At 41.3% G+C, this 24,125-nt stretch overlaps 1 protein-coding gene across 1 annotated transcript in view; it reads right to left on the bottom strand.

Annotated features, from left to right (window-relative positions):
* Positions 1 to 1,146: 1,146 nt before the first annotated feature.
* Positions 1,147 to 24,125, bottom strand: part of LOC122942178 (protein spire homolog 1-like) — a 43,373-nt gene continuing 20,394 nt past the window's right edge. Inside the window, exons 11-16 of the mRNA XM_044299677.1 lie at positions 20,843 to 20,985; positions 20,239 to 20,361; positions 18,915 to 18,982; positions 18,311 to 18,338; positions 4,840 to 4,982; positions 1,147 to 1,357 (exon numbers count right to left, since the gene is read on the bottom strand). Coding sequence (XP_044155612.1) covers positions 1,147 to 1,357; positions 4,840 to 4,982; positions 18,311 to 18,338; positions 18,915 to 18,982; positions 20,239 to 20,361; positions 20,843 to 20,985 — 716 coding nt within the window. The remainder of the gene's footprint in view (positions 1,358 to 4,839; positions 4,983 to 18,310; positions 18,339 to 18,914; positions 18,983 to 20,238; positions 20,362 to 20,842; positions 20,986 to 24,125) is intronic.

Genomic DNA, 24,125 nt, shown 5'->3' with positions numbered 1-24,125 from the left:
TTTTACAGTTAGATAGATGCTCCTGCTCTGCAATATGTAAAAAGCAGTATTTTTCTGATAGGATATTACAAAAAAGTTTCTTATATTTGATTGTACTATTGATTTATACAAAATTTGTAGATAAATAGTGCCTACTAATTGGCCAGGATATAAAAGAAATGCTGAATTATTCTAGAAACAATACCATAACTGTCCTATTTGTTATGTCTGGTTTCGAAGCCGAGCTTTATTGAAGTGAAAGTGTAAGAGATGGAATACCACACTCAAGCTGTGGACAGGTGTACTGCTTTGTGGAAGATAGCTTTTTTTTATTTTTTATTTAAATCTTTTACAAGTCCACTTCCATCAGTTTTATCTTAACGTGCGTTACCGTCTCCCATTTGCTTTTCCAGCACAGTCACCAAAAAACTCAGTTGACCATTATATTTTTGCTCTTTATTTTTCAAAATTGTGTAAACAGAATATACATTCTTTTTCAAGTATTTACCATAAGGCCAAAATAAAAGCAGTAGAAATATTTCTAGAATATAGCCAGACATACCACAAAACAGTGAAAAAGGAAAAACAAGTTAAATCAAAAAAAGTCCAAGACTCCTTTTCCCATACTGGGTGTGTCCAGTGATTCACACAACATTAAAGCCCGAATTCAAAATGTGCAGCAGATAAGGTGCAAAATTCATGTAGAAAAATCAAATGCAAGAAAAAAGGATTTTCATATTAAATTTAAAATATTTAATAAATATGGTGAAATTATATTCTACAACCACAGCCACCAAGTCCCCCCCCCTGTGCTATCAGCCTATTCGTCAATAATCAGGAATCATTAGGCTATAAAATAGATAATTTAGATTTTTGACCCTTCATCCTACTGGGATGCAGGGAATGTCGATGGAGCAAAAAACGTAAAAAGGCAATTTTATTCAGATGAACCTAGTCATCAGAAGTAGACACCACGAAAGATAAAGTTACAACATTCAAATAGACATTTAAAATTAAAAAGAAGGCCCTTGAGGCCAGGTCACCTCTGAGTCCCAGTGAGCACATATTCATTATTTTATGAATGTCAGTGGGGTTTTCATAAAGAAGGTTCTTCGAGAACAGATAATCAGTTCTGGAGTAAAAGTCCAGATTTCAGACTGGTTTTTCTTAATGTCTTGGCAGTATGGCAGAAGATTCTGAAATGCTACGAGACTTCAAGGAGCTGTCTCTGAACGCACTTTGTTGGCTTGAATCTAGAACATCCAAGATATATTCCTCACATTTTATACAAATGTCCACAGAAGTCCAGTTATGCATAATCCTCTTGTAAAAGGAAAGTTCTTCCACTAATTGTTTGGGTTCAAAGACCAGGGGGACACTAATGAGAAAACAAGATGTGATTAGGTCAATTTTGGACTTATCAAGCAATCACACTTCAAATTTTGGTATGCAAAGGCAATATGGGAGAACGAATATATAAAACTTTTCTGCGGACCAATACTTCTGGTCAATACCTAAATCAGAGCTTTTAGGGCAGCAGAGACATTTACCACAGTTAATTTCCAATATGCTTAAATTCTTGTTTGCACCTAACACATTTATAAAAAAAAAAGGACATGGAGAATCTTTATGGTCGCCGAGCGCTTTTTAGGGTATGGACTCATTACAGTCATCAAAAATTCCCTTGGGTGATCACATCCTTAAAACGTGGAGAGAAAACAAAGCTCTAATACCATTATGGCTGTATTCACTTATTACATTCTGGTCATGTAGTTTGTAACAAGCCAGAGATAAAATTTACATAAAGACCACATCTGGTAGAGACCTCAGTGCAAGTGCCCATTGGTTCATGATGCGCCGCAGCCCTAAAGGCAGCTATTACAGGTAGAGATGAGCGAACCAGTAGAGATTAGTTTTAGGTCCAGTTCACTTTTTAAAAAAAAGTTCAGTTTGGACCCGAATCGATTCAGATTTGGAACAGTTCAGGTCTGAAGCCACTTTGTGAGGCTTACGTAAAAGAAACCACCGATAAATGGCCCCATTTTAGAAACTACACCCTTCAAGGTATTTAAAACTGATTTTATAAACTTTGTTGACCCTTAAAGTTTAGGTGTTCACAAGAATTAAAGGGGTTGTCTCATCATGGGTGGGACCCACACCTATAAGACAATGGTGGCATATTAGGATAGGCCCCCATTGTCCATGACGAGACAACTACTTTAAAAGGAAAATGTAGATGAAATTTCAGTATTTAATTTTTTGGACATTTTTCCATTTTAATCTATTTTCAGTAACAAAGCAATGGTTAAAAGCCAAACAAAACTCAATATTTATTACCCCAATTCTGTCGTTTACAGAAACAACCCTTAAACAGCAGGGCAAAGGAAAGGAACGGCATTTGGCACAGTTTTTATTTACAATGTTCATCTGACAGGTTAGATAATGTGCTATTTTTATAGAGCAGGTTGTTACGGACGCGACAATACCAATTATGACAACTTTTTGGGTTGTTTGTGTCAGTTTTACATAAAGCTGTTTTTTTTACATTTATGCAGGGGCTCGTTTTTGTCGGGATGAGATGACTGTTTAATTGGTACTATTTTAGGTTGCATTTGATCGCTTGGCATTACACTAGGTTATGTAAGGTGACAAAAAAGATAAAAAATTATCATCGTTTTAGCACAGTTTATTTCAATTTTTCTATGGCGGTCAGGTGAGGGGGTGGATCATGTGCTATTTTTATAGAGCCGTTGTTATGGATGCAGAAATACCCAATATGTCTGGTTTTCTTATTTCTTTTTTACAATTGTGTTTTATTTTGGGAAATAGTTTTAAACTTTTTTTTACTTAAAACTTTTTTTTTTATTATGAAAAACTTTACTTTTTATTTTTGTCCCACTCTGGGACTTCAACTTCTTTTCTACCGGCAAATTTAATCTTAAGCCTTACCCTCTCTTATAACAGAAATTATCCAGTGGCTGTTGGAGATTTTTTGCCACTGACCTGAAAAACGAGACAGACTACCCCCCCTAGTGGCCTTGCATCATTGGGGCTGTTTGAGGCATCTGACCCGGGAAAAAAAAAGAAACACCTTAGACTTCTTAGCTGCTACCGCAAACTGTCTAGTTCTATCCCTCCCCCTGAAACCATGTCTAATAAACCTGGGACGGAAGGATCTCCTAGAGGGCTGCTGACTGGTGGAATGAAAGCCCTTTCTATCAGAGGCCTTTTCAAGTAAATCAAGGATCGGCCCAAATAAGTATTCATCCTGACACGGAATGGCGCAAAGCGGAGATTCCAGCTCTTTAACCAGATAGCTCTACGAGCAGAGTTGGATAAGGCGGAAGCTCTGGCAGATGACTTTAATGAGCCTGTGGAAGCATCGGCCAGGAAATAGAGAGCATTATATATAGTAGGGAAAGAGGATAATAACTGCTCCTTAGGATTACCCCCTTTTATGTGAGCCTCCAGCTCCCCCACCCATGCTTTTAGGGATCTCGCAACAGAAGTGGCGGCGATTGAGAGTTTAAAGGTCCCTGCCAAGGCTTCCCAATGCTTCTTTAAATAAAATTTCTGCCTTCTGTCCATCCGATCTTTAAGAAAACCCAAATCCTCAAAAAGGAGGCGCAGCTTTTTTTGGACATCTTAGCTACCGGGGCATCAAGTTTTGTGGCCCTGTCCCAAGAGGCAGACACTTCTTAATCAAAAGGATATTTACGTTTAACAGAGGAAGGAATAAAAAAAAAAAAAAAAATTCTATCAGGTTTTTTTTCCATTCCTTAGCAATGACTGCCTGAATATTTCTATGCATGTCAAAGACCTTCTCTTGGGGCCCGGAACCTCAGACCTGAACAGACTGCAGTGGCTTTTGGTCATCTAAGCCCATGGTACCTCTGACTGCTTTGACTAGGGAGTGAATGTTCTTGGCATGAAAGTGGCTTCGTCAGAGGATTTATTAGATGAAAGCTATTCTCCCTCTTCCTCCAAGCCTGAAAGTACATCACTGTCACTGGAGGGGGGTTAGATGGAACTGCAGAGGTACTAGGGCGATTCCTTAGCAGACCACTAACCAACTCTTTTACCTCCTCACAGATCATCTGCTTGATGCTGCCCATCAGGGATGGAGCTTCCTCCTCCATTAACTTGCTTACACACACACTTGACAAAGGGATTTAGCCAAAGCAGAGGATAGCTTTCTTTTGCATACAACACAACCCTTGTCCTTCACTCTGGAGACTTTTCTAGAAGACTCCTTAAATACCTAAAACACAGATTACACCCATGAGTAGCCTGCATCAGAAATATCAGTGGTACTGGCGTATCAATGGTGGAGTCTGCTGTTCCTACAGCAATATCAGCCAGAATAGAGGAACTGCCAGCTTCTTCCACCCAGAATGGCAGTGAGCTGGCTGGGCTTCTTTCTTCCGGCACGCGTACCGGCTCCCCCCGGTCTTACAGTGGTGGCTTCCTCCAACTGCCGCAACCCGGAAGTACTTCGCCCTACATGTGCCGACAGCCAGACGTGCGATCACGGCTGCAGACATCCTGGAAGGCCGAAACCCTCCCGGACCAAGAAAGAGAAAGGCCCAGTCTCTGCAGCAGCTCCTAAAGGAGGCTTATGTCGCCGAGGAAAGCCCTCTTAATACTATAAACAGTTGGGGCGTCCGCAGCTCCTTTCAAATTTTTCTTAGTGGTTCCAAATCCCACCTGTCCCTTAGGACAGGAAACAGAACTGGAGGTAGAGTGGGTGGACCCTCTTTTAAAGCAGTTCTGGTTCCCGTTTCCTGTCCCAAGGAGGCGGTCTCTCCAGGGGTGCTGTCATAGGCGAAGGGGGGAAAAAAAAGTTGCATCAGGACTCACCTGGAATAATCCCAGTACATGACCTCCCTGAGGAACATCCGATTTTTCTGTTCTTGGCAGTAAGGATCATTGTCCCGAGTCAAGACCAAAGCTTTGAAGAAGCTTACCGGAAGATGCATGCATTGATTGAAAGGCATCAACATCTGTACAGAAGAATACACATTTAATGAGCAGTGCTAAACTTTACTGCAATATAACGTCTCACCACGACACAGCATACAAGTCATTAAAAAGTCAATTAAAAGACTTTACTTAACAAGTTAAAGGGGATTCCGGTAAAGTAACTTAATTTTTTAAAAACTGCATAAGGCTACATGCACACGACCGTATGAGTTTTGCTGTCCGCCCAAAAATGGACGACATCTGTATGCCACTTTTTTTTTTTGCGGATCCATTTAACCCGTTTGGGACACATGACGTGCCAGTATGGCATGTGTATTTTCGATCACCGCCGCCCGGCGTTGATCGAAACAAGGTGGTTGCTCAAATCATTGAGCAGGCACCTTGGCTAAATGCGGTTTGCGGCTTTTTATGGTGCGGCGGTGCCATCGGGTCCCAATGGGGCTGTAGGGGGAACCCGATGGCATGTTAGGCAGCGAGATGCCTTCCGGTGACAAGCCTGTGAGATCCAGCCCCCTGGATCTCACAGGCCGGAAGCTGTATGAGTAATACACACTATTACTCATACAGCCAATGCATTCCAATACAGAAGTATTGGAATGCATTGTAAAGGATTAGACAAAAACTTAATTTTCCCCAAATAAAGTAAAAAAAAAAAAAAAAGTTAAAAAGACCTAACCCCTCAGATGAACACTGTAAAAAATAAAATAAAAACTGTGCTAAATAAAAATATTTGGTCACCTTACATAAAAAAAAAAGTGTAATAGCAAGCGATCAAAAAGTCATATGCACCCCAAAATAGTGCCAAACAGTCATCTCATCCCGCAAAAAATGAGACCCTACCTAAGATAATTGCCCAAAAACTGAAAAAACTATGGCTCACAGACTATGGAGACACTAAAACATGATTATTTTTATTTAAAAAATGAAATCATTGTGTAAAACTTACATAAATTAAAAAAGTATACATATTAGGTATCGCCGCATCTGACAACCTGGTCTATAAAAATACCACATGATCTAACCTGTCAGATGAATGTTGTAAATAACAAAAATTATAAAGACAGTGCAAAAACAGCTATTTCTTGTTACCTTGCCTCACAAAAGTGTAATATAGAACAACCAAAAATCATATGTACCCTAAAATAGTACCAACAAAACTGCCACCCTATCCCGTAGTTTCTAAAATGGGTTCACTTTTTTGGAGTTTCCAAACACCGTATGGTATTCCTTTCCTTCTGCGCCCTGCCATGTGCCCGTACAGCGGTTTACGACCACATATGGGGTGTTTATGTAAACTACAGAATCAGAGCCATAAATATTGAGTTTTGTTTGGCTGTTAACCCTTGCTTTGTAACTGGTTAAAAAAATAAATTTAAATGGAAAATCTGCCCATAAAGTGACATTTTGAAATTGTATCTCTATTTTCCATTAATTCTTGTGGAACACCTAAAGGGTTAAAGTTTGTAAAATCAGTTTTGAATACCTTGAGGGGTGTAGTTTCTAGAATGGGGTCGTTTTCGGGTGCTTTCTATTATGTAAGCCTCACAAAGTGACTTCAGCCCTGAACTGGTCCTTGAATAGTGGGTTTTAGAAAATTTCTGGATTTGCTTCTAAACTTCTAAGGCTTGTAACATCCCCCCACCCCCAAAAAAAAAATGTAATTCCCAAAATGATCCAAACATGAAGTAGACATATGGGGAATATGAAGTAATAACTATTTTTGTAGGTATTACTATGTATTATAGAAGTAGAAAAATTTAAACTTGGAAATTTGCAAATGTTTCCAAATTTTGGGCAAATTTTGTATTTTTTTATAAATAAAAATGAAATTTTTTTACTTTATTTTACCAGTGTCATGAAGTACAATACGTGACGAAAAAAACATCTCAGAATGGCCTGGATAAGTAAAAGCGTTTTAAAGTTATTCACACATAAAGCGACACTGGTCAGATTTGCAAAAAAATGGCCTGGTCCTTAAGGTGAAAATGAGCCCGCTCCCTAAGGGGGTTAAACAATGCCTAAAAATGTACAGGAATAAGACAGGTTCTATTTTTTTGCAGGGCTACAGAACCGGCATACTGATGCGGATAGCACACTGTGTGCTGTCCGCATTTTTTTTGCGGACCCATTGAAATGAATGGGTCCGCATCCCAGCCGCAAAAAAACAAAACGGAATGGGCATGGAAACAAACGTTTATGTGCATGTAGCCTTAAAGGGGTTCTCTCACTTCAGCAAATAGCATTATGTAGAGGAAGTTAATACAAGGCACTTACTAATGTAATATGCATATTGCTTCCTTTGCTGTCTGGATTCATTTTTCCATCAAAATTATACACTTCTCATTTCCATGGTTACGACCACCCTGCAATCCATCAGTGGTGGTCATGCTTGTACACTATAGGAAAAAGCACTAGCCTATGTGCACTCCCACAGTCCCGGCCACTAAATAGGCTGCTGTTTTTTTCCCATTGTGCAAACAAGACAACCCTTGAAGGATTGCAGGGTGGCCGTAACCATGGAAACAAGCAGTGTATAATGTGATGGGGGAAAAAAAATAAAAATCCAGCCAGCAAAAAAAGCAATATGGACAATCACAATACATTAGTAAGTAGCTTGTAGTAACTTTCTCTACATGATAAATGCCATTTGGTGAAGTGAGACAACCCTTTTAAGGCTTGACCCCACCAGAACCCATACATATAACCAGAGCTTCAATTTACTTTACAATCCATTTGTCTAGCTCCTGTGAGAGCCTGCAACACACAGAGTTCCATAGTGCCCGATCCTCCCTCACAAAGGTACAATCCTCACAATTCCTAGCTTTCCTGCTGTGAGAGATTATGTTTATTGATTGGCTGCCCGATATACAGCCCAGCCACGCTCTCCCCTTTTCTCACCAATCACCAGCACACTAACACCCTTTGTTTCACAAGACATTTAGCTGGAGAATTAACAGCCACACACTGAGCATGCTCGACCTGACAAAGGCTCAGAACTACAGGTCGATGAGGAAACAGTTGGGTAGCAGAGGAAGAAAACTACTTTTATAACTACTGAACGGTAAATGTGTAGTGTCCCACTAGGTAGGGGTGGGCACTACACAAGGGTCAATTGGTGTGCGCGTTACTCCTACTTACAAGGAACAGAAATGTTATATTTAATTGTGCATTTAATGTATGTTCTAATGTGTTTTTCTATGCAATGTACCCCTGTATGATGCAATAGCAGGCCTAGTTGGGTGTAGTTAGACATCCCAGACACTAGAGGGAGATAGGGAGCCCCTAGTATAAAATGTCCAGGCCCAGACAGAGAGAGTGTGAGTGTGTGCAGAGTCAGGAGTCTGAGAAGACAGAGGTTAGAAAGCCTGCTCCTGACATGCAGCTTGATAGCCCTGGCTGCTAGCTATGACCAAGAGGTTAGTGAGGAGATCCAGCCTGCCTGAAGCCAAGAGAGCCTTAGTTAGCTCTGAAGTCACCCCAGTAGCAGGACAGAACCTCCTGGGAGAAGCCCACAGTCAATCACCAGCCAAGTAAGGAAGATCCAGGGGAAGATAAGTAACCCTGATGGGCAGATGCAAATAGAAAGGAAAGCAAGGATTTAATTAATACCAGAGGAAGATAGAGTAACCAATGATTTAAGCCACCCTTTAGGCATCCGGGCCTTGGGATAGAAAGCCAGACAGGTGTTCTAGAAAGAACAGTGTACACTATTTCTGAGGAAAGGTACAACCTGCTGCTGAGTGCTTGTGAAGTTACCCTCTGCGTATCTTGCATAATTAATACCTGCCATTTTGTGAATAAGCCTACTTGTGGAACTGTGATTTGAAGGACTGTGTTACCACCTGCTGTACAAAGTTGGACTGTTCAGTAAAGTAACGTTTGGTTCACTATTCTACCTGTGTACCTCAATCATTCCAACTACCAACCGGTGTGCCACCGTCAAAGGCACTGGCGCCACGAATCCAAAAGGGACCTTGCCCCAGGCACTCAAAATACCCGTGACATCCAGGGCACCTCACCCACCATCAGGCCTGGTCCCTACATACAGAGTGTGCCCCAGAGGAACCATGTCTACCTCTCCTTCACTGCCATGCGCCTGCCCAGGGTTCTCCAACACAGTGAGTAACCCTCGATTGCCCATAACCGTGACCTCACTTCGCTATACCCTGCAGGTCTGGCATGGTGCAAATGTGAAACTTACATTATATTAGGTAATAGATGATGAATTAGTCTAAAATAAGTTATATTTATGGTAACTGGAATACCTCTAAGATTTTATATAGTTCCAGTCCATATGCCCTAAGGCTTCGTTTACATCTACATTTAAGGCTCTACAGATATTATATAACCCGTTCGCTACCAGTGCCGTACATGTATGGTGCAAAAATACCAGCGCAATACAGGTACGGCACTCTGATTGGGCAGGTGTAGGAGCTGTGCCCATCCTGACCAGAGGCAGGGGTCCGGCAGTCAGCTATATCCGGACCCCTCCTGTATGTGGCGGCATCTGTGAAACCACCGATGCCGGGGCATTAACCCTTGCACGGCCACGGTCAGCGCTGATTGCGGCACGTGCGGTATCCTCACTGGTGCCGGTGTCCATGGGGTCCCCACGCTGCTGTGACGGGGACCCCATGGCAGGGAAGGCAGCCCGATGCCTTTCTTAGGCATCGTGGCTGCCTTCCGGGAGAGCCTGTGAGATCCAGCCCCCTGGAGGCTGTAAGCATATTACAGTGGCAATACACTTACAGCCAATGCATTACAATACAGAAGTATTGTAATGCATTGTAAAGGGGATCAGACACCCAAAAGTTGAAGAAAAAGCATCCTTTTCTCAAAATAAAGTAAATAAAAATTTGTCCCAAAAAAAAAAAAAAAAAATAGGGAAGAAAAGTAAAAGTAGACATATTAGGTGTTGCCGCACCCGTATCGGCCGGCTCAATAAAATTATCACATGACCTAACCCCTCAGGTGAACACAGTCAATAAAATAAACTGTACTAAAAAACTACTTTTGTCACCTTACATCACAAAGTGCAACACCAAGTGATCAAAAAAGGCATATGCCCCCCAAAATAGTACCAAATAGCCACCTCATCTGGCAAAAAAAAAATGAGCCCCTACATAAGACAGTCGCCCAAAAAAATAAAAATAAACTATGGCTTTCAGAATATGGAGACACTAAAAAAATTACTTTCTTCAAAAATGCTTTATCATGAAAAACTGAAACAACCCAAATTTTTTTTGTCATATTTGGTATTGTGTCCGTAACAACTTGCTCTATAAAAATAGCACATGATCTAACCTGTCAGATCAACACTGTAAATAACAAAAAAAATAAACTGTTACCTTTCCTCAAAGTGTACTATAGAGCAACTAAAAATCATATGTACCCTAAAATAGTACCAACAAAACAGCCACCTTATCCTGTACTTTACAAAATGGGGTCTTTTTTTGGAGTTTCTACTCTAGGGGTGCAAATGTGACATGGCAGCTTAAAATTATCCCAGTGAAATCTGCTTTCCAAAAACCATATGGCGTTCCTTTCCTTCTGCGCTCTGCTATGTGCCCGTACAGCAGTTTACGACCACATATGGGGTGTTTCTGTAAACTACAGAAGCAGGACAATAAATGGAGTTTTGTTTGGCTGTTAACTCTTGCTTTGTTAGTGGAATTTTTTTTAAATTAAAATGGAAAATATGCCAAATTCTTGGGGAACACCTAAAGGGTTAACGAAGCTTATGAAATCATTTTTGAATACCTTGAGGGGTGTAGTTTCTAGTCATTTTTCGGTGGTTTCTATATTGTAAACCTCACAAAGTGACTTCAGACCTGAACTGGTCCTAAAAAAGTGGGTTTTTGAAATTCTGAAAAATTTCAAGATTTGCTTCTAAAATTCGAAGCCTTCAAAGTCCCCAAAAAATTAAATATCATTCAGAAAATTATCCAAACAAAATAGACATATGGGGAATGTAAATCTAACTATTTTTGGAGTTATTACCATCTATTCTAAAAGTAGAGAAATTGAAATTTGCAAATTTAAAATTTGATAAATTTTTTATAAATAAAAATGATTTTTTTTAAACTCAATTTTACCACTGTCATGAAGTACAGTATGTGATGAGAAAATCTCAGAATGACCTGGATAAGTAAAAGTGATTAAAGTTATTACCACAAAGTGACATGTCATTTGCAAAAATTGGCCTGGGATTTAAGGTGAAAAGTGGCTCGGTAGTGAAGGGGTTAAAAAAAAAAACTAAATGTTGGCCTCCCTGACAAACCCATTGGACCCCATTATAAATAGGTCCATCGATTGCAGTTTGTCTGGCATGCTGCCATTACAAAACTATAATGGAGCAGAGTGGAAATAATTGCGTCAATCTGAGCAGATCCAAATTGACAATTCATTATTTGAGAGATTAAAAAATAAATAAAAACTGAGAATAGAAAAAAAAAAAGCTTCACATGCTGGTTGTTGACAATCTCAAAATCTGCCACGTATTCCACACCAGTAACAACACAGTTTCTGCCCCATTTATTCAATTTAAATGCCTCAGACCCACTCATAGCATTCATCCAGCTACAGTGGCAAGAAAGGACATCTTTCTTGGGAGGCAGATTTCAAGCAGCCACCACAGACTTTCGCTGTGGAATCCACCCCAAAATCTCAAACTAAAAAAAAAAAAAAAAAAAAAAACCCATGTGAACAGGGTCTTCGACCACAACTACAGTTGTGTGCATGAAGCTCGTGTCTGAGCCGCATATTTTGCAGAAATAACACAAACCCAATCATTTTAATGGGGGAAGGGGGTCAATACATTTTTCAAAAATCTAGATTTTTTTTCAGTATTAAAAACAAACTTTTGCTTTATAAAGACACCCCCCAGATTTAAACAGACAATTAGACAAAAATACTTTCTAGGTCCTCTTTGAAGGGAATGTGGTTTACTGAAGTGGAGGGGTAAAGGTCAGCAACTTTAGGGTGCACTTTGAATAGTTTTGGTCAGCTCCTGTTACTCTTATTAGTCATCTGCTGACCATTGTAACAAGCAGCAATGGCGCATGTGGTCACCTCATTAAAAAGTACCTATCCAAATATCCTATCTGTCCTATCCTGTCATTGCTCTGTTGTGTCCTGCCATGCTTCTTGCTCCGCTACATTATTTTTAGTATTTGCAACACACACACCGTTCTGGTACACACATAGCAGTGCTATACACATACAGCTCTTCTACATACAACCTTATCTTTAAAAAAAAATTAAAAAAAATCCCTAACATTTCCCTGTAGTAGCGCCGGCTGTATAGTTCTTCTGTTCTGGCTCCTCCTATTGACATCAAAATGTCCTTAAGCTGTACCTGGAGTTTTTTTTTTCCTTTCAGTACAGCATAGAACAGGCATGCTCAACCTGCGGCCCTCCAGCTGTTGCAAAACTACAACTCCCAGCATGCCCGAACAGCCTACAGCAGGGCATTGTGGGAGTTGTAGTTTTACAACAGCTAGAGGGCCGCAGGTTGAGCATGCCAGGTGTAGAGCCTTCTTCCCCCTGTGCTCTTCTGTTGCCGCTGATCACACAGGTTAGTGTTGGCAGGGAGAGGGAGGTGTGCGCAGATGTACAGCTCTCACTGACCGGGCAAAACGCTGCATCTGTGCTCTGCCAGATCATTAAAACGGTTCTCTGGGCTAACCCTAAATTTGGGGCATAATTATAACCTGTGAAGGGAAGAATGTTGGTCTAGTACTTACCTTCCACAGTGCAGCACGTTTCAAGATCCGCCTTCAGGTCACGTGACTGCTCCTGTCGGGCTTTCCGGTCTCCTTATCTTCCTTTCTTGAGCAGAAGACGGATAGTCATGAATAACGCCACCGCCTCCTGCAAAAGAAAGCCCCGGCCAGCCGTCTTCCCTCACCATGCAAGGCACTATACTAAAATTCTAATGCGCATGCTCGGGATTGCCGACAGCTCTCTGCTGTGCAGGAGTGAAGGCATAGCGATCAGCCATAGTGGCAGATTGCTATGTTGTGGATCTCACTGTGGATGGCACATTGCGGCAATAAGGATGGCACACGGGGCACAGATTTCACTGGGGCACAGTGGTTGGCACACTGGATGTAATTTATGGGGGCGCTCAGTATGAGTGATAGGGCTCAGGCACACAACTGTATCCGTTGTGGTCTCCAGTTGCGGATCCACTAAATAAGGATACTGTCCATGTGCGATTCACTTTTTTTGCAGTCCCATTGAGTTATATTGGTTTTCAATCTGCATTTTGAGGACCAGAATAGGATGTGTTCTATCTGTCACAGAACTGACACACGGACTTCAGTGTATTTTCTATATCCGTATGTCAGTTCCAGAAAAGATAGAACAGGTCCTATTCTGTTCCTCAAATTCATGGAACTCAAATGGGACTGCAAAAAAATGTAGATGGCAAAATGGATATGGTTGTGTGCCTGAGCCCCATCACTCATACTGAGCGCCCCTATAGCAGTAACACAGCGCCCCCATAACTGTGCCATCCAGTGTGCCCCAGTGAAATCAGTGCCCCGTGTGCCACAGATACACAGCTCAGCAGGCAGGATCATACAAGATAGGATTAGATACACTTCAGCAGGCAGTATCGCACACAACAGGCTGTGTATCAGACACATACATGATAGGATTAGATAGATGTGTTTGGATACACAAGCTGTTTATTACACTCTGAAGATGGTGAGGGAAAAGACTACGGACGGTCAGTGATGGGATTTAGACAGTGGGTGAGAAGTAGATTCATGTCTGGGTGTATAAAGAGACACAGGAGTAGTGGTGGGCTTAGCTGCTGCAGACAGCAGTGTGAGGGGCGTGTCTAGTCTGTGACTCATCACTGTGCACTGCAGCCAGGCTTGTGTATCAATAAAGTTATGTATTCAACAAAACAAGGGGAGAAAGTAAACAGATCTGCCAGGATAATCTAATGTTTTCCAGGGGGGAAAAAAGCTCAGTCATGAAAAACAGGTATAGGGGGCATATGTATGCATGTTGAGGGGTGTTAGGAGCATAGAAAAGGAAGTTTGATTTTGGGACCAGACAACCCCTTTAACCACCTCAGCTCCCCTAGCTTAAACACCCTTAATGACCAGACTACTTTCTACAATTCTGCACTACACTACTTTCACCATTTATTACTCGGTCATGCAAGTTACCACCCAAATGAATTGTACCTCCTTTTCTTCTCAGTAATAGAGCTTTCATTTAATGGTATTTCATTGCTTCTGACATTTTTACTTTTTTGTTATTAACCTCTTAAGGACCACAGGTTTATACCCCCCTAGTGACCAGGCCCTTTTTTACAAATCGGCACTCCACAACCTTAGCGGTTTATTGCTCGGTCATGCAACTTACCACCCAAATGAATTTTACCTCCTTTTCTTCTCACTAATAGAGCTTTCCTTTGGTGGCATTTCATTGCTGCTGACATTTTTACTTTTTTTGTTATTAATCGAAATTTAACGATTTTTTTGCAAAAAAATGACATTTTTCACTTTCAGTTGTAAAATTTTGCCAAAAAAAAAAAAGACATCCGTATATAAATATTTCACTAAATTTATTGTTCTACATGTCTTTGATAAAAAAAAAAAAATGTTTGGGTAAAAAAAAAAAATGGTTTGGGTAAAAGTTATAGCGTTTACAAACTATGGTACAACAATGTGAATTTCCGCTTTTTGAAGCAGCTCTGACTTTCTGAGCACCTGTCATGTTTCCTGAGGTTCTACAATGCCCAGACAGTAGAAAACCCCCACAAATGACCCCATTTCGGAAAGTAGACACCCTAAGGTATTCGCTGATGGGCATAGTGAGTTCATAGAACTTTTTATTTTTTGTCACAAGCTAGCGGAAAATGATGATTATTTTTTTTTTTTTCTTACAAAGTCTCATATTCCACTAACTTGTGAGAAAAACACAAAAACTTCCATGAACTCACTAAGCCCATCACAAAATACCTTGGGGTGTCTTCTTTCCAAAATGGGGTCACTTGTGGGGTAGTTGTACTGCCCTGGCATTTTAGGTGCCCTAATGCGCGAGTAGTTTGAAATCAAAATCTGTAAAAAATGCCCTGTGAAATCCGAAAAGGTGCTCTTTGGAATGTGGGCCCATTTGCCCACCTAGGCTGCAAAAAAGTGTCACACATCTAGTATCGCCGTACTCAGAAGAAGTAGGGCAATGTGTTTTGGGGTGTCTTTTTACATATACCCATGCTGGGTGAGAGAAATCTCGGCAAAAGACAACTTTTCCCATTTTTTTTAATACAAAGTTGGCATTTGACCAAGATATTCATCTCACCCAGCATGGGTATATGTAAAATGACACCCCAAAACACATTGCCCAACTTCTCCTGAGTACGGCGATAACAGATGTGTGACACTTTTTTGGAGCCTAGATGCGCAAAGGGGCCCACATTCCAAAGAGCACCATTCGGATTTCACAGACTATTTTTTACACATTTTGATTTCAGACTACTTCGCACGCATTTGGGCCCCTAAAATGCCAGGGCAGTATAACTACCCCACAAGTGACTCCATTTTGGAAAGAAGACACCCCAAGGTATTTCGTGATGGGCATAGTGAGTTTATGGAAGTTTTTATTTTGTGTCACAAGTTAGTGGAATATTTGACTTTGTAAGAAAAAATAAATAAATTAATCATTTTCCGCTAACTTGTGACAAAAAAATAAAATAAAAATTCTAGGAACTCGCCATGCCCCTCACGAAATACCTTGGGGTGTCTTCTTTCCAAAATGGGGTCACTTGTGGGGTAGTTGTACTGCCCTGGCATTTTAGGTGCCCTAATGCGCGAGTAGTTTGAAATCAAAATCTGTAAAAAATGCCCTGTGAAATCCGAAAAGGTGCTCTTTGGAATGTGGGCCCATTTGCCCACCTAGGCTGCAAAAAAGTGTCACACATCTAGTATCGCCGTACTCAGAAGAAGTAGGGCAATGTGTTTTGGGGTGTCTTTTTACATATACCCATGCTGGGTGAGAGAAATCTCGGCAAAAGACAACTTTTCCCATTTTTTTTAATACAAAGTTGGCATTTGACCAAGATATTCATCTCACCCAGCATGGGTATATGTAAAATGACACCCCAAAACACATTGCCCTACTTCTCCTGAGTACGGCGATACTACATGTGTGACACTTTTTTGCAGCCGAGATACGCAAAGGGGCCCAAATTCCTTTTAGGAGGGCATTTTTAGACATTTGGATCCCAGACTTCGTCTCACACTTTAGGGCCCCTAAAATGCCAGGGCAGTATAAATACCCCACATGTGACCGCATTTTGCAAAGAAGACACCCCAAGGTATTCAATGAGGGGCATGGAGAGTTCATAGAATTATTTTTTTTTGGGCACAAGTTAGCGGAAATTGATTATTTTTTTGTTTTTTCTCACAAAGTCTCCCTTTCCGCTAACTTGGGACAAAAATTTCAATCTTTCATGGACTCAATATGCCCCTCACGGAATACCTTGGGGTGTCTTCTTTACGAAATGGGGTCACATGTGGGGTATTTATCCTGCCCTGGCATTTTAGGGGCCCTAAAGCATGAGAAGAAGTCTGGAATATAGATGTCTAAAAAATGTTATGTATTTGGATTCCGTGAGGGGTATGGTGAGTTCATGTGAGATTTTATTTTTTTGACACAAGTTAGTGGAATATGAGACTTTCTGCCCAAAAAAAAAAAAATGTCTGAATGGAGCCTTACACGGGGGTGATCAAGGAGTGTATATGGGGTGATCACCCCCCTGTAAGGCTCCATTCAGATGTCCGTATGTGTTTTGCGGATCCAATTCATGGATGCGTGGATCCGTAAAACACATACGGACGTTCCGTGGCTCCATTCAAGTCAATGGGTCCGCAAAAAATAGTTGAATACAAAAAAAAAAAAAAAATTGGCTGTTTTTATTTTTCTGTTGCACCATTCACTGTATGGGAGTAATATATAAAATATTAAAGGGGTCGTCCGGGTTCAGAGCTGAACCTGGACATACCCCTACATTTTCACCCAGGCAGTCCCGCCGCCCCCCCCGACTTAAGCATCGGAGCAGTTCATGCTCCGATGCGCTCCTTTGCCCTGCGTTAAATGGCGCAGGGCAAAGGCATTTTTGGGAGATCCGGTGACATACAGGGCTCTCCATGGGGCTGCCAGGAAGCCTGGTGACGTCACCTGCACCGATAAGCCCGACCATCAGAGCCGCTGACGTCACTGAACACACTGGCAGTGTTTTATGATAAACAAAAGAGCCCTTGCCCTGCGTGATTTTGTGCAGGGCAAGGGAGTGCATCAGAGCACGAGATGCTCCGATGCTAGCGTTTAGGGGGGCTGCCTGGGTGAAAATAAGGGTATGTCCGGGTTAATAGTAAATTTTCGCACGCGGTGATGCCCATGATGTGTATTATTTTTATTGGTTAAGTATTTTGATTGAGGAAAGGGGGTTGATTTGAACTTATATTTCCTTTTTTTTTTTTATAATTTACTTTAAGTCACCCTGGGCGTCTAACTGCAAATGATTAGATTGCCCATGGTGTTCATTGATTGCTATATAGCCATCATTGAACACTTCATTTTTAACATAATACAGTGCTGCCACCCAGTGGCCTGCGTTAGTAAATTTGACTAATAGCTGCTGTCATGTTACACATTCATGGTTTGCCTTTTTATTCTGTGTGTCCCTTCTCTCTTCCCCTCCTGCTGTGCTCTCAGTACAGTCTCCTCTCCTCTCTCCCTTGCATTCTGGCTTCATCCCTCATCTCAGTCACATGTATCCTGTTAGCTGCTCACAGCATGATTTTTTGACCTATCCATTTGTTCATCAGTGTATGATCTGCACAGTTTGAAATAAACTTCTTCACGATCTACAAGGTGTCGTTTGGATCGAGTCACTGTCAGCCAATTGAACTAAGATTGATTGTTACCGCTATCTCAGCACAACTTTAAGTTAGAGATCACACTTTCAATGCTTAGATTGGAGGGGCAGAACAGCTGCCGAAGCCTGCTTGAGACTTCGGGCTATTAGCCCAGTGTTACAGGTTCCCCGATCTCAGCCAGGAAATGCTGTTACGGGGCACACGGCTCCCGCTTATGGCCTGCTCAGATGCTGTGGTCACATTTGAAATGTATGTGATGCTGATCACATACATGTACCACGGGTCTCTGCTGTTTGAAACAGCAGAAACCTGGCAACTATGGCGCCTGCTGCACAAGCGGGCGCCATGCTTAGAGTCCTGGCCAGTGTCTTACATGTGCGGCACTGGTAGAGAAGGGTTTAATCCTTTGCCTGCTTATAGAATTATATTCAAACTTGTTATCTTACCTCTATATGACATTCAGGGCAGATTGTCCTGCAAAAAAAAAAAAAGTAGTAAAAGAAATCTGTCAGCTCCAGAAGAGTCCTCTCAATGCATTTTACTGCTGGTTTGTCGTGGCACAGAATCAAAATCCAAGTATTAAAATAAATAATGACCTAACCGGACTCAGCAAAAACTTACACTATACAACACCTACTCTAATGTCTCTACCATAGTGGGGTGTTTTGGAGCCAAAAGATTCCCTTTGAGCTTCAATTTACAACGTTGAGTAATTTTACAAATCTTTTTTTTACCTGGATGGCAAAGATGAATAGTGGGTGACTGAGCAGTGCTTACAACTCTAGGTGCTAAATAATAAAGCTTTCCCCATTAAATAGAATGAAGCAACCACATTCTTGACCACCCTCTAGTCAACTAATTCCCAACACAGACCATCTAGTGGGGAGGATATGGGTACTCTCTTTCCAGACATCACTTGAGGGTCCTAGAGGTCAGACCACCACCGAGCTAACATTTCCACCCTATCCTGTGCAAGACTGATCCAAGTTCAAAAAACACCTCTCAAGTGTCCATTTTAATCTAGTTTCTAGTACATTAAAATTCTACTACCTGTCACAGAATTTGCAGGAGAACAGCCAGGAGAAGAAAAGCCTCTTTCGGTAACAGCTGGAGCAAGCCTGGAAGACATGTTCGTAAAAAAACACGATTCAAGTAACTAAACTTTTGTATAAAATGTTGTTAACCTGTCCCTAATAAAAAACTTCTTGTAACATAGTTTATTTATGCTTTTTGTATTTTTATTACACTTTTCGCTACCTAAAGAGCACGTTTCACTGTGCATTTAAAATCTACTTCTCTGTACACTGCTAAACATGCCCCACGGAGGTTTACTAAATCCTGGCATAGCACATGGTTACCCTGTAATCATGTACTATACCAGGATTAGCAGAGCGGGCTCCTGCCTGTACCTGCTTCGCTAAACTAAGAGCGGACATGCAGGACATAGCTCAGCTAATCCCGGCATAGGACATGGTTAAACCTCCGGGGGGGGGGGGGGGGGGGGGGCACGGGCGGAGCAGCAATCTGCGCTTCTACCTGTACTCCCTGCGCTGCAGCTCCATTCATAAAAATGTCAACTCCGTACACTGCTGAGCAGTCAGCGGTGTACAGAAAAGTACATTTTAAGTGCACAGCGAAACGTGCTCTTATGGTAGGGAAGAGTTATAAATATACAGAAAAATTAACTATATTACAAGAAGTTTTATTATGGCATTAGGGACAGGTTAACAAAAATGTATACAAAAGTTTTGTTACTCTAATGTAAAAATGAAAAATCAGATATAGTTAGAGATGATTCATATTTTGAAATTCGTTCACACTTTGTTGGTAATAGGTGAATTTCAATAACACAATTCTATGACGGAATGAATAACGGAATGCCTTTAGAGGCTTTCCGTTATTTATTCCGTCATAATAGAAGTCTATGGGCTGCAAAACGAATCCGTGATTTTACCACCAAACGAAGTGTGAACTAATTTTATAAGTCGAAATTCGCTTATCTCTAAATCATAGTACATGATATCTCATGCCCCCACCCCATTTATGGCTCTGATAAATTTATTTCAAGGTGACCGGTCAGGGGGCTTGTCCTTTCTGCTGCAAATCACTCTCTGTAACGGTCACAGCTTCTAACAGATAGAACTGGTCCCAGTTAAAGGATGGAACTTTGCATCAGTGAGGTGGACAGAGAAATAGGGAAAAGAACAAACAGCGGGTGGCGCTATACAGATATGTTTCATTGAATAACTGTGGATTTTTATTTAGTACGATTTGCGAATTTTTAATTACATACATTACAAAAGTATTCAGATTCAGGTGCTGGTATGAGAAATTTAAAATATTTTTGGTGGGACAACCCTTTTAAATAAGTTACCTTGTACCCAGGGAAGTCTTTACTTGATGCAAACACCAGCATTTCGTTTTTTACAATTAGTCTTCGTACTGGGATCAACTCTGAGATGGTCGGGGGTAGACGAATCCTTGGAGTGCGCCAACTCTGGAATACACATAAACCTGAGCCTATCTATAGGGTTGACAGTTATTCAACTTTTAGAAGATTTGGCTGAGGAGAGGATAAAATCACTCAAATACCAGTATATGAAAAAAAAAAAAAAATTCATCAAAATGACAAGCTAATTGGACTGGGGGAGAGGGGGGCGATGGCAGTTAAAGCTTCCTGGTAAAGCCAGCGTGGGGTTTACAAATTTAACTAAAAAGAAATTTCGAATTCTGCCAGCCATTTCCTGTTACTGGGAAGCAACATCTCTCTGGAGGAGCTGACATACTGTACACATGCATGAAACAGGTAGCATATTTAATTTTAATGGAAACCTTGTGAAGTCTCAATTCATCTGTAGGGTGTTGCAGGAGAATTAAACTAGTGTTGCCAGGATCTGCCAGATTACAGTTGATGCCAGCTGTAGGACACCTTGTGACCATCTTATAATCAGGGGACCCTTCTAATGAAGAACACCCACCTTCATAAAGCTGCTGGCTTGGAAGGATCCCTCATAGGAGTTTGACCTCTTGTGGACATATGATGTCCGCTTCTCGGAGTTTGAAATACTGGTCATTCTTAGGTCCACTTGGGAGGAAGTCAGCACAGGAAAAAAGGAAAGATCTACAGAATAGAACATCAGGGGATTAAGAATCACCAGGTCAGTTGGCTCAAAATAAAGCTTAAAGGGTATTCTGGTTGTTAGAAGTTATCCCCTACCAGATTGGTGGGGGTCCTACTGCTGGGACCCTCATGATCACGAGAACGGGGGCCTCACACCCTCAGCAGCCCCCCTGAAATGAAAAGGCCAGCACTCCATTAATTTCTATGGGAGTTCCGGAGATAGCCGAGAACAGCGCTTGGCTATCTCCGGAATTCCCATAGAGATGAATGGAGCTGCCGCATGCATGCATGCAAGCCATTTATGTCGGGGATGGCAAAAAAGCCAAAGATAAGTAGGGTTCCAATAACCATCTGATAAGGGCTCATGCACACGACCGTATGTATTTTGCGGTCCACAAAAAACATTGACGAGGTCTGTGTGCATTCCGTATTTGGCAGAACGGAACAGCTGGCCCCTAGTAGAACAGTACTATCCTTGTCTGTAATGTGAATAATGGGACTTTTTTTGGGGGCGGAATGGAAATACAGAAACGGAAAGCATACAAAGTAACTTGGGGGGGGGGGGTTGTGGACCCATTGAAATTAATGGTTCAACATACAGTCCGAAAAAAACAAAAAAAAACAAAAAACGGACACTGGAAGAAAATACTGTATGTTCGTGTGCATGAGCCCTAACAGATTAGTGGGGGTCCCAGATTGTCATTGGAGCACTACTTAACCTTGGCTTTTTTTTCTGCAGCCCTACACATAGTGCCTTTGTGGATTATTGTACATCATGGTTTTATTGTGGGTTTTGCTATGATTTGCAATATACAGACACTGCACAGTACCACTTCTCCTGTCCTGTATACTGGGTGTAATTCTCAGTATCTGCTCTTATTCTGTATATATGGGCACTGCACAGTACCACTTCTCCTGTCCTGTATACTGGGTGTAATTCTGAGTATCTGTTCTTATTCTGTGTGTGTGTGTATATATATATATATATATATATCTCTCTATCTATATATCTATATATCTATATCTATACACACACACACTACACAGTACCACTTATCTTGTCCTGTATACTGGGTGTAATTCTCTGTATCTGCTCTTATTCTGTATATATGGACACTGCACAGTACCACTTCTCCTGTCCTGTATACTGGGTGTAATTCTCAGTATCTGTTCTTATTCTGTATATATGGACACTGCACAGTACCACTTCTCCTGTCCTGTATACTGGGTGTAATTCTCAGTATCTGCTCTTTTTCTGTATATATGGACACTGCACAGTACCACTTCTCCTGTCCTGTATACTGGGTGTAATTCTCAGTATCTGTTCTTATTCTGTATATATGGACATTGCACAGTACCACTTTTGTCCTGTATACTGTGTAATTCTCAGTATCGTCCCTTTTCTGTATATACGGACACTGCACAGTACCACTTCTCCTGTCCTGTATACTGGGTGTAATTCTCAGTATCTGCTCTTATTCTGTATATATGGACACTGCACAGTACCACTTCTCCTGTCCTGTATACTGGGTGTAATTCTCAGTATCAGCTCTTATTCTGTATATATGGACACTGCACAGTACCACTTCTCCTGTCCTGTATACTGGGTGGAATTTCTCAGTATCTCAGTCTATTTATGGATACTGCACAGCATGTTTGCTAACACTTTGTAAATTTATTGACAGTCCACAAAAGGCATTTTTTTTTTTTTCTATCTTCCTTAGTGTCCGAGGGGGGGAAAAAAAAAAAAAAAAAAAACACACACACACACACACACACACACACACACACACACACACACACACACACACACACACACACACACCTTTCCTTGAATTGTATGCCATTTATTTATTTAATATTGGACAGCCTTTTAATTTTGGGATCTTTGCGATTCAATGGCATGATGTTGAGGGTGTGATGTGGGGCCCTGGTCAGTTAATTTTTGTAAACATTTTGGGTCCTCCAAGATTTTTGTCTGTGTTGTCCAGAAAGCAAACAAAAACGCTTTATTATATTTTGGAGACCAGGCTAATTTAGAAGTCTTTGAAATTATTCTGTGGTTTGTGTTTGAACACTTTGGGTTCTTCTATTCATATTGAGGTGCTATGAAGCAGTTATATGCCCTTCTTGTGCAGAATGATAATGTAGTGGTCATATAAATGGTTGGCATATATTAAAGTTGCTGCACAGCACCAAGCACATTCTGTGCGTTAGAATTTCACCGATCTAACTAGTGAAAAATAATAAATGGGGGTGTTTGTGTGAATAATATACACTCACCTAAACAATTATTAGGAACACCATACTAATACGGTGTTGGACCCCCTTTTGCCTTCAGAACTGCCTTCATTCTACGTGGCATTGATTCAACAAGGTGCTGATAGCATTCTTTAGAAATATTGGCCCATATTGATAGGATAGCATCTTGCAGTTGATGGAGATTTGAGGGATGCACATCCAGGGCACGAAAGCTCCCGTTCCACCACATCCCAAGATGCTCTATTGGGTTGAGATCTGGTGACTGTGGGGGCCATTTTAGTACAGTGAACTCATTGTCATGTTCAAGAAACCAATTTGAAATGATTTGAGCTTTGTGACATGGTGCATTATCCTGCTGGAAGTAGCCATCAGAGGATGGGTACATGGTGGTCATGAAGGGATGGACATGGTCAGAAACAATGCTCAGGTAGCCTGTGGCATTTAAACGATGGCCAATTGGCACTAAGGGGCGTACAGTGTGCCCAGAAAACATCCCCCACACCATTACACCACCACCACCAGCCTGCACAGTGGTAACAAGGCATGATGGATACATGTTCTCATTCTGTTTACGCCAAATTCGGACACTACCATTTGAATGTCTCAACAGAAATTGAGACTCAGACCAGGCAACATTTTCCCAGTCTTCAACAGTCGAATTTTGGTGAGCTCGTGCAAATTGTAGCCTCTTTTTCCTATTAGTAGTGGAGATGAGTGGTACCCGGTGGGGTCTTCTGCTGTTGTAGCCCATCCGCCTCAAGGTTGTGCGTGTTGTGGCTTCACAAATGCTTTGCTGCATACCTCGGTTGTAACGAGTGGTTATTTCAGTCAACGTTGCTCTATCACAGTGTTTCCCAACCAGTGTGCCTCCAGCTGTT

This window comes from Bufo gargarizans, chromosome 6 (genome assembly GCF_014858855.1).
Source record: "Bufo gargarizans isolate SCDJY-AF-19 chromosome 6, ASM1485885v1, whole genome shotgun sequence".
In the NCBI taxonomy this organism is placed as follows: domain Eukaryota; kingdom Metazoa; phylum Chordata; class Amphibia; order Anura; family Bufonidae; genus Bufo; species Bufo gargarizans.
Note: the sequence above shows the minus strand (reverse complement) of the source record. Positions and strands in the feature narration are given on the sequence as shown.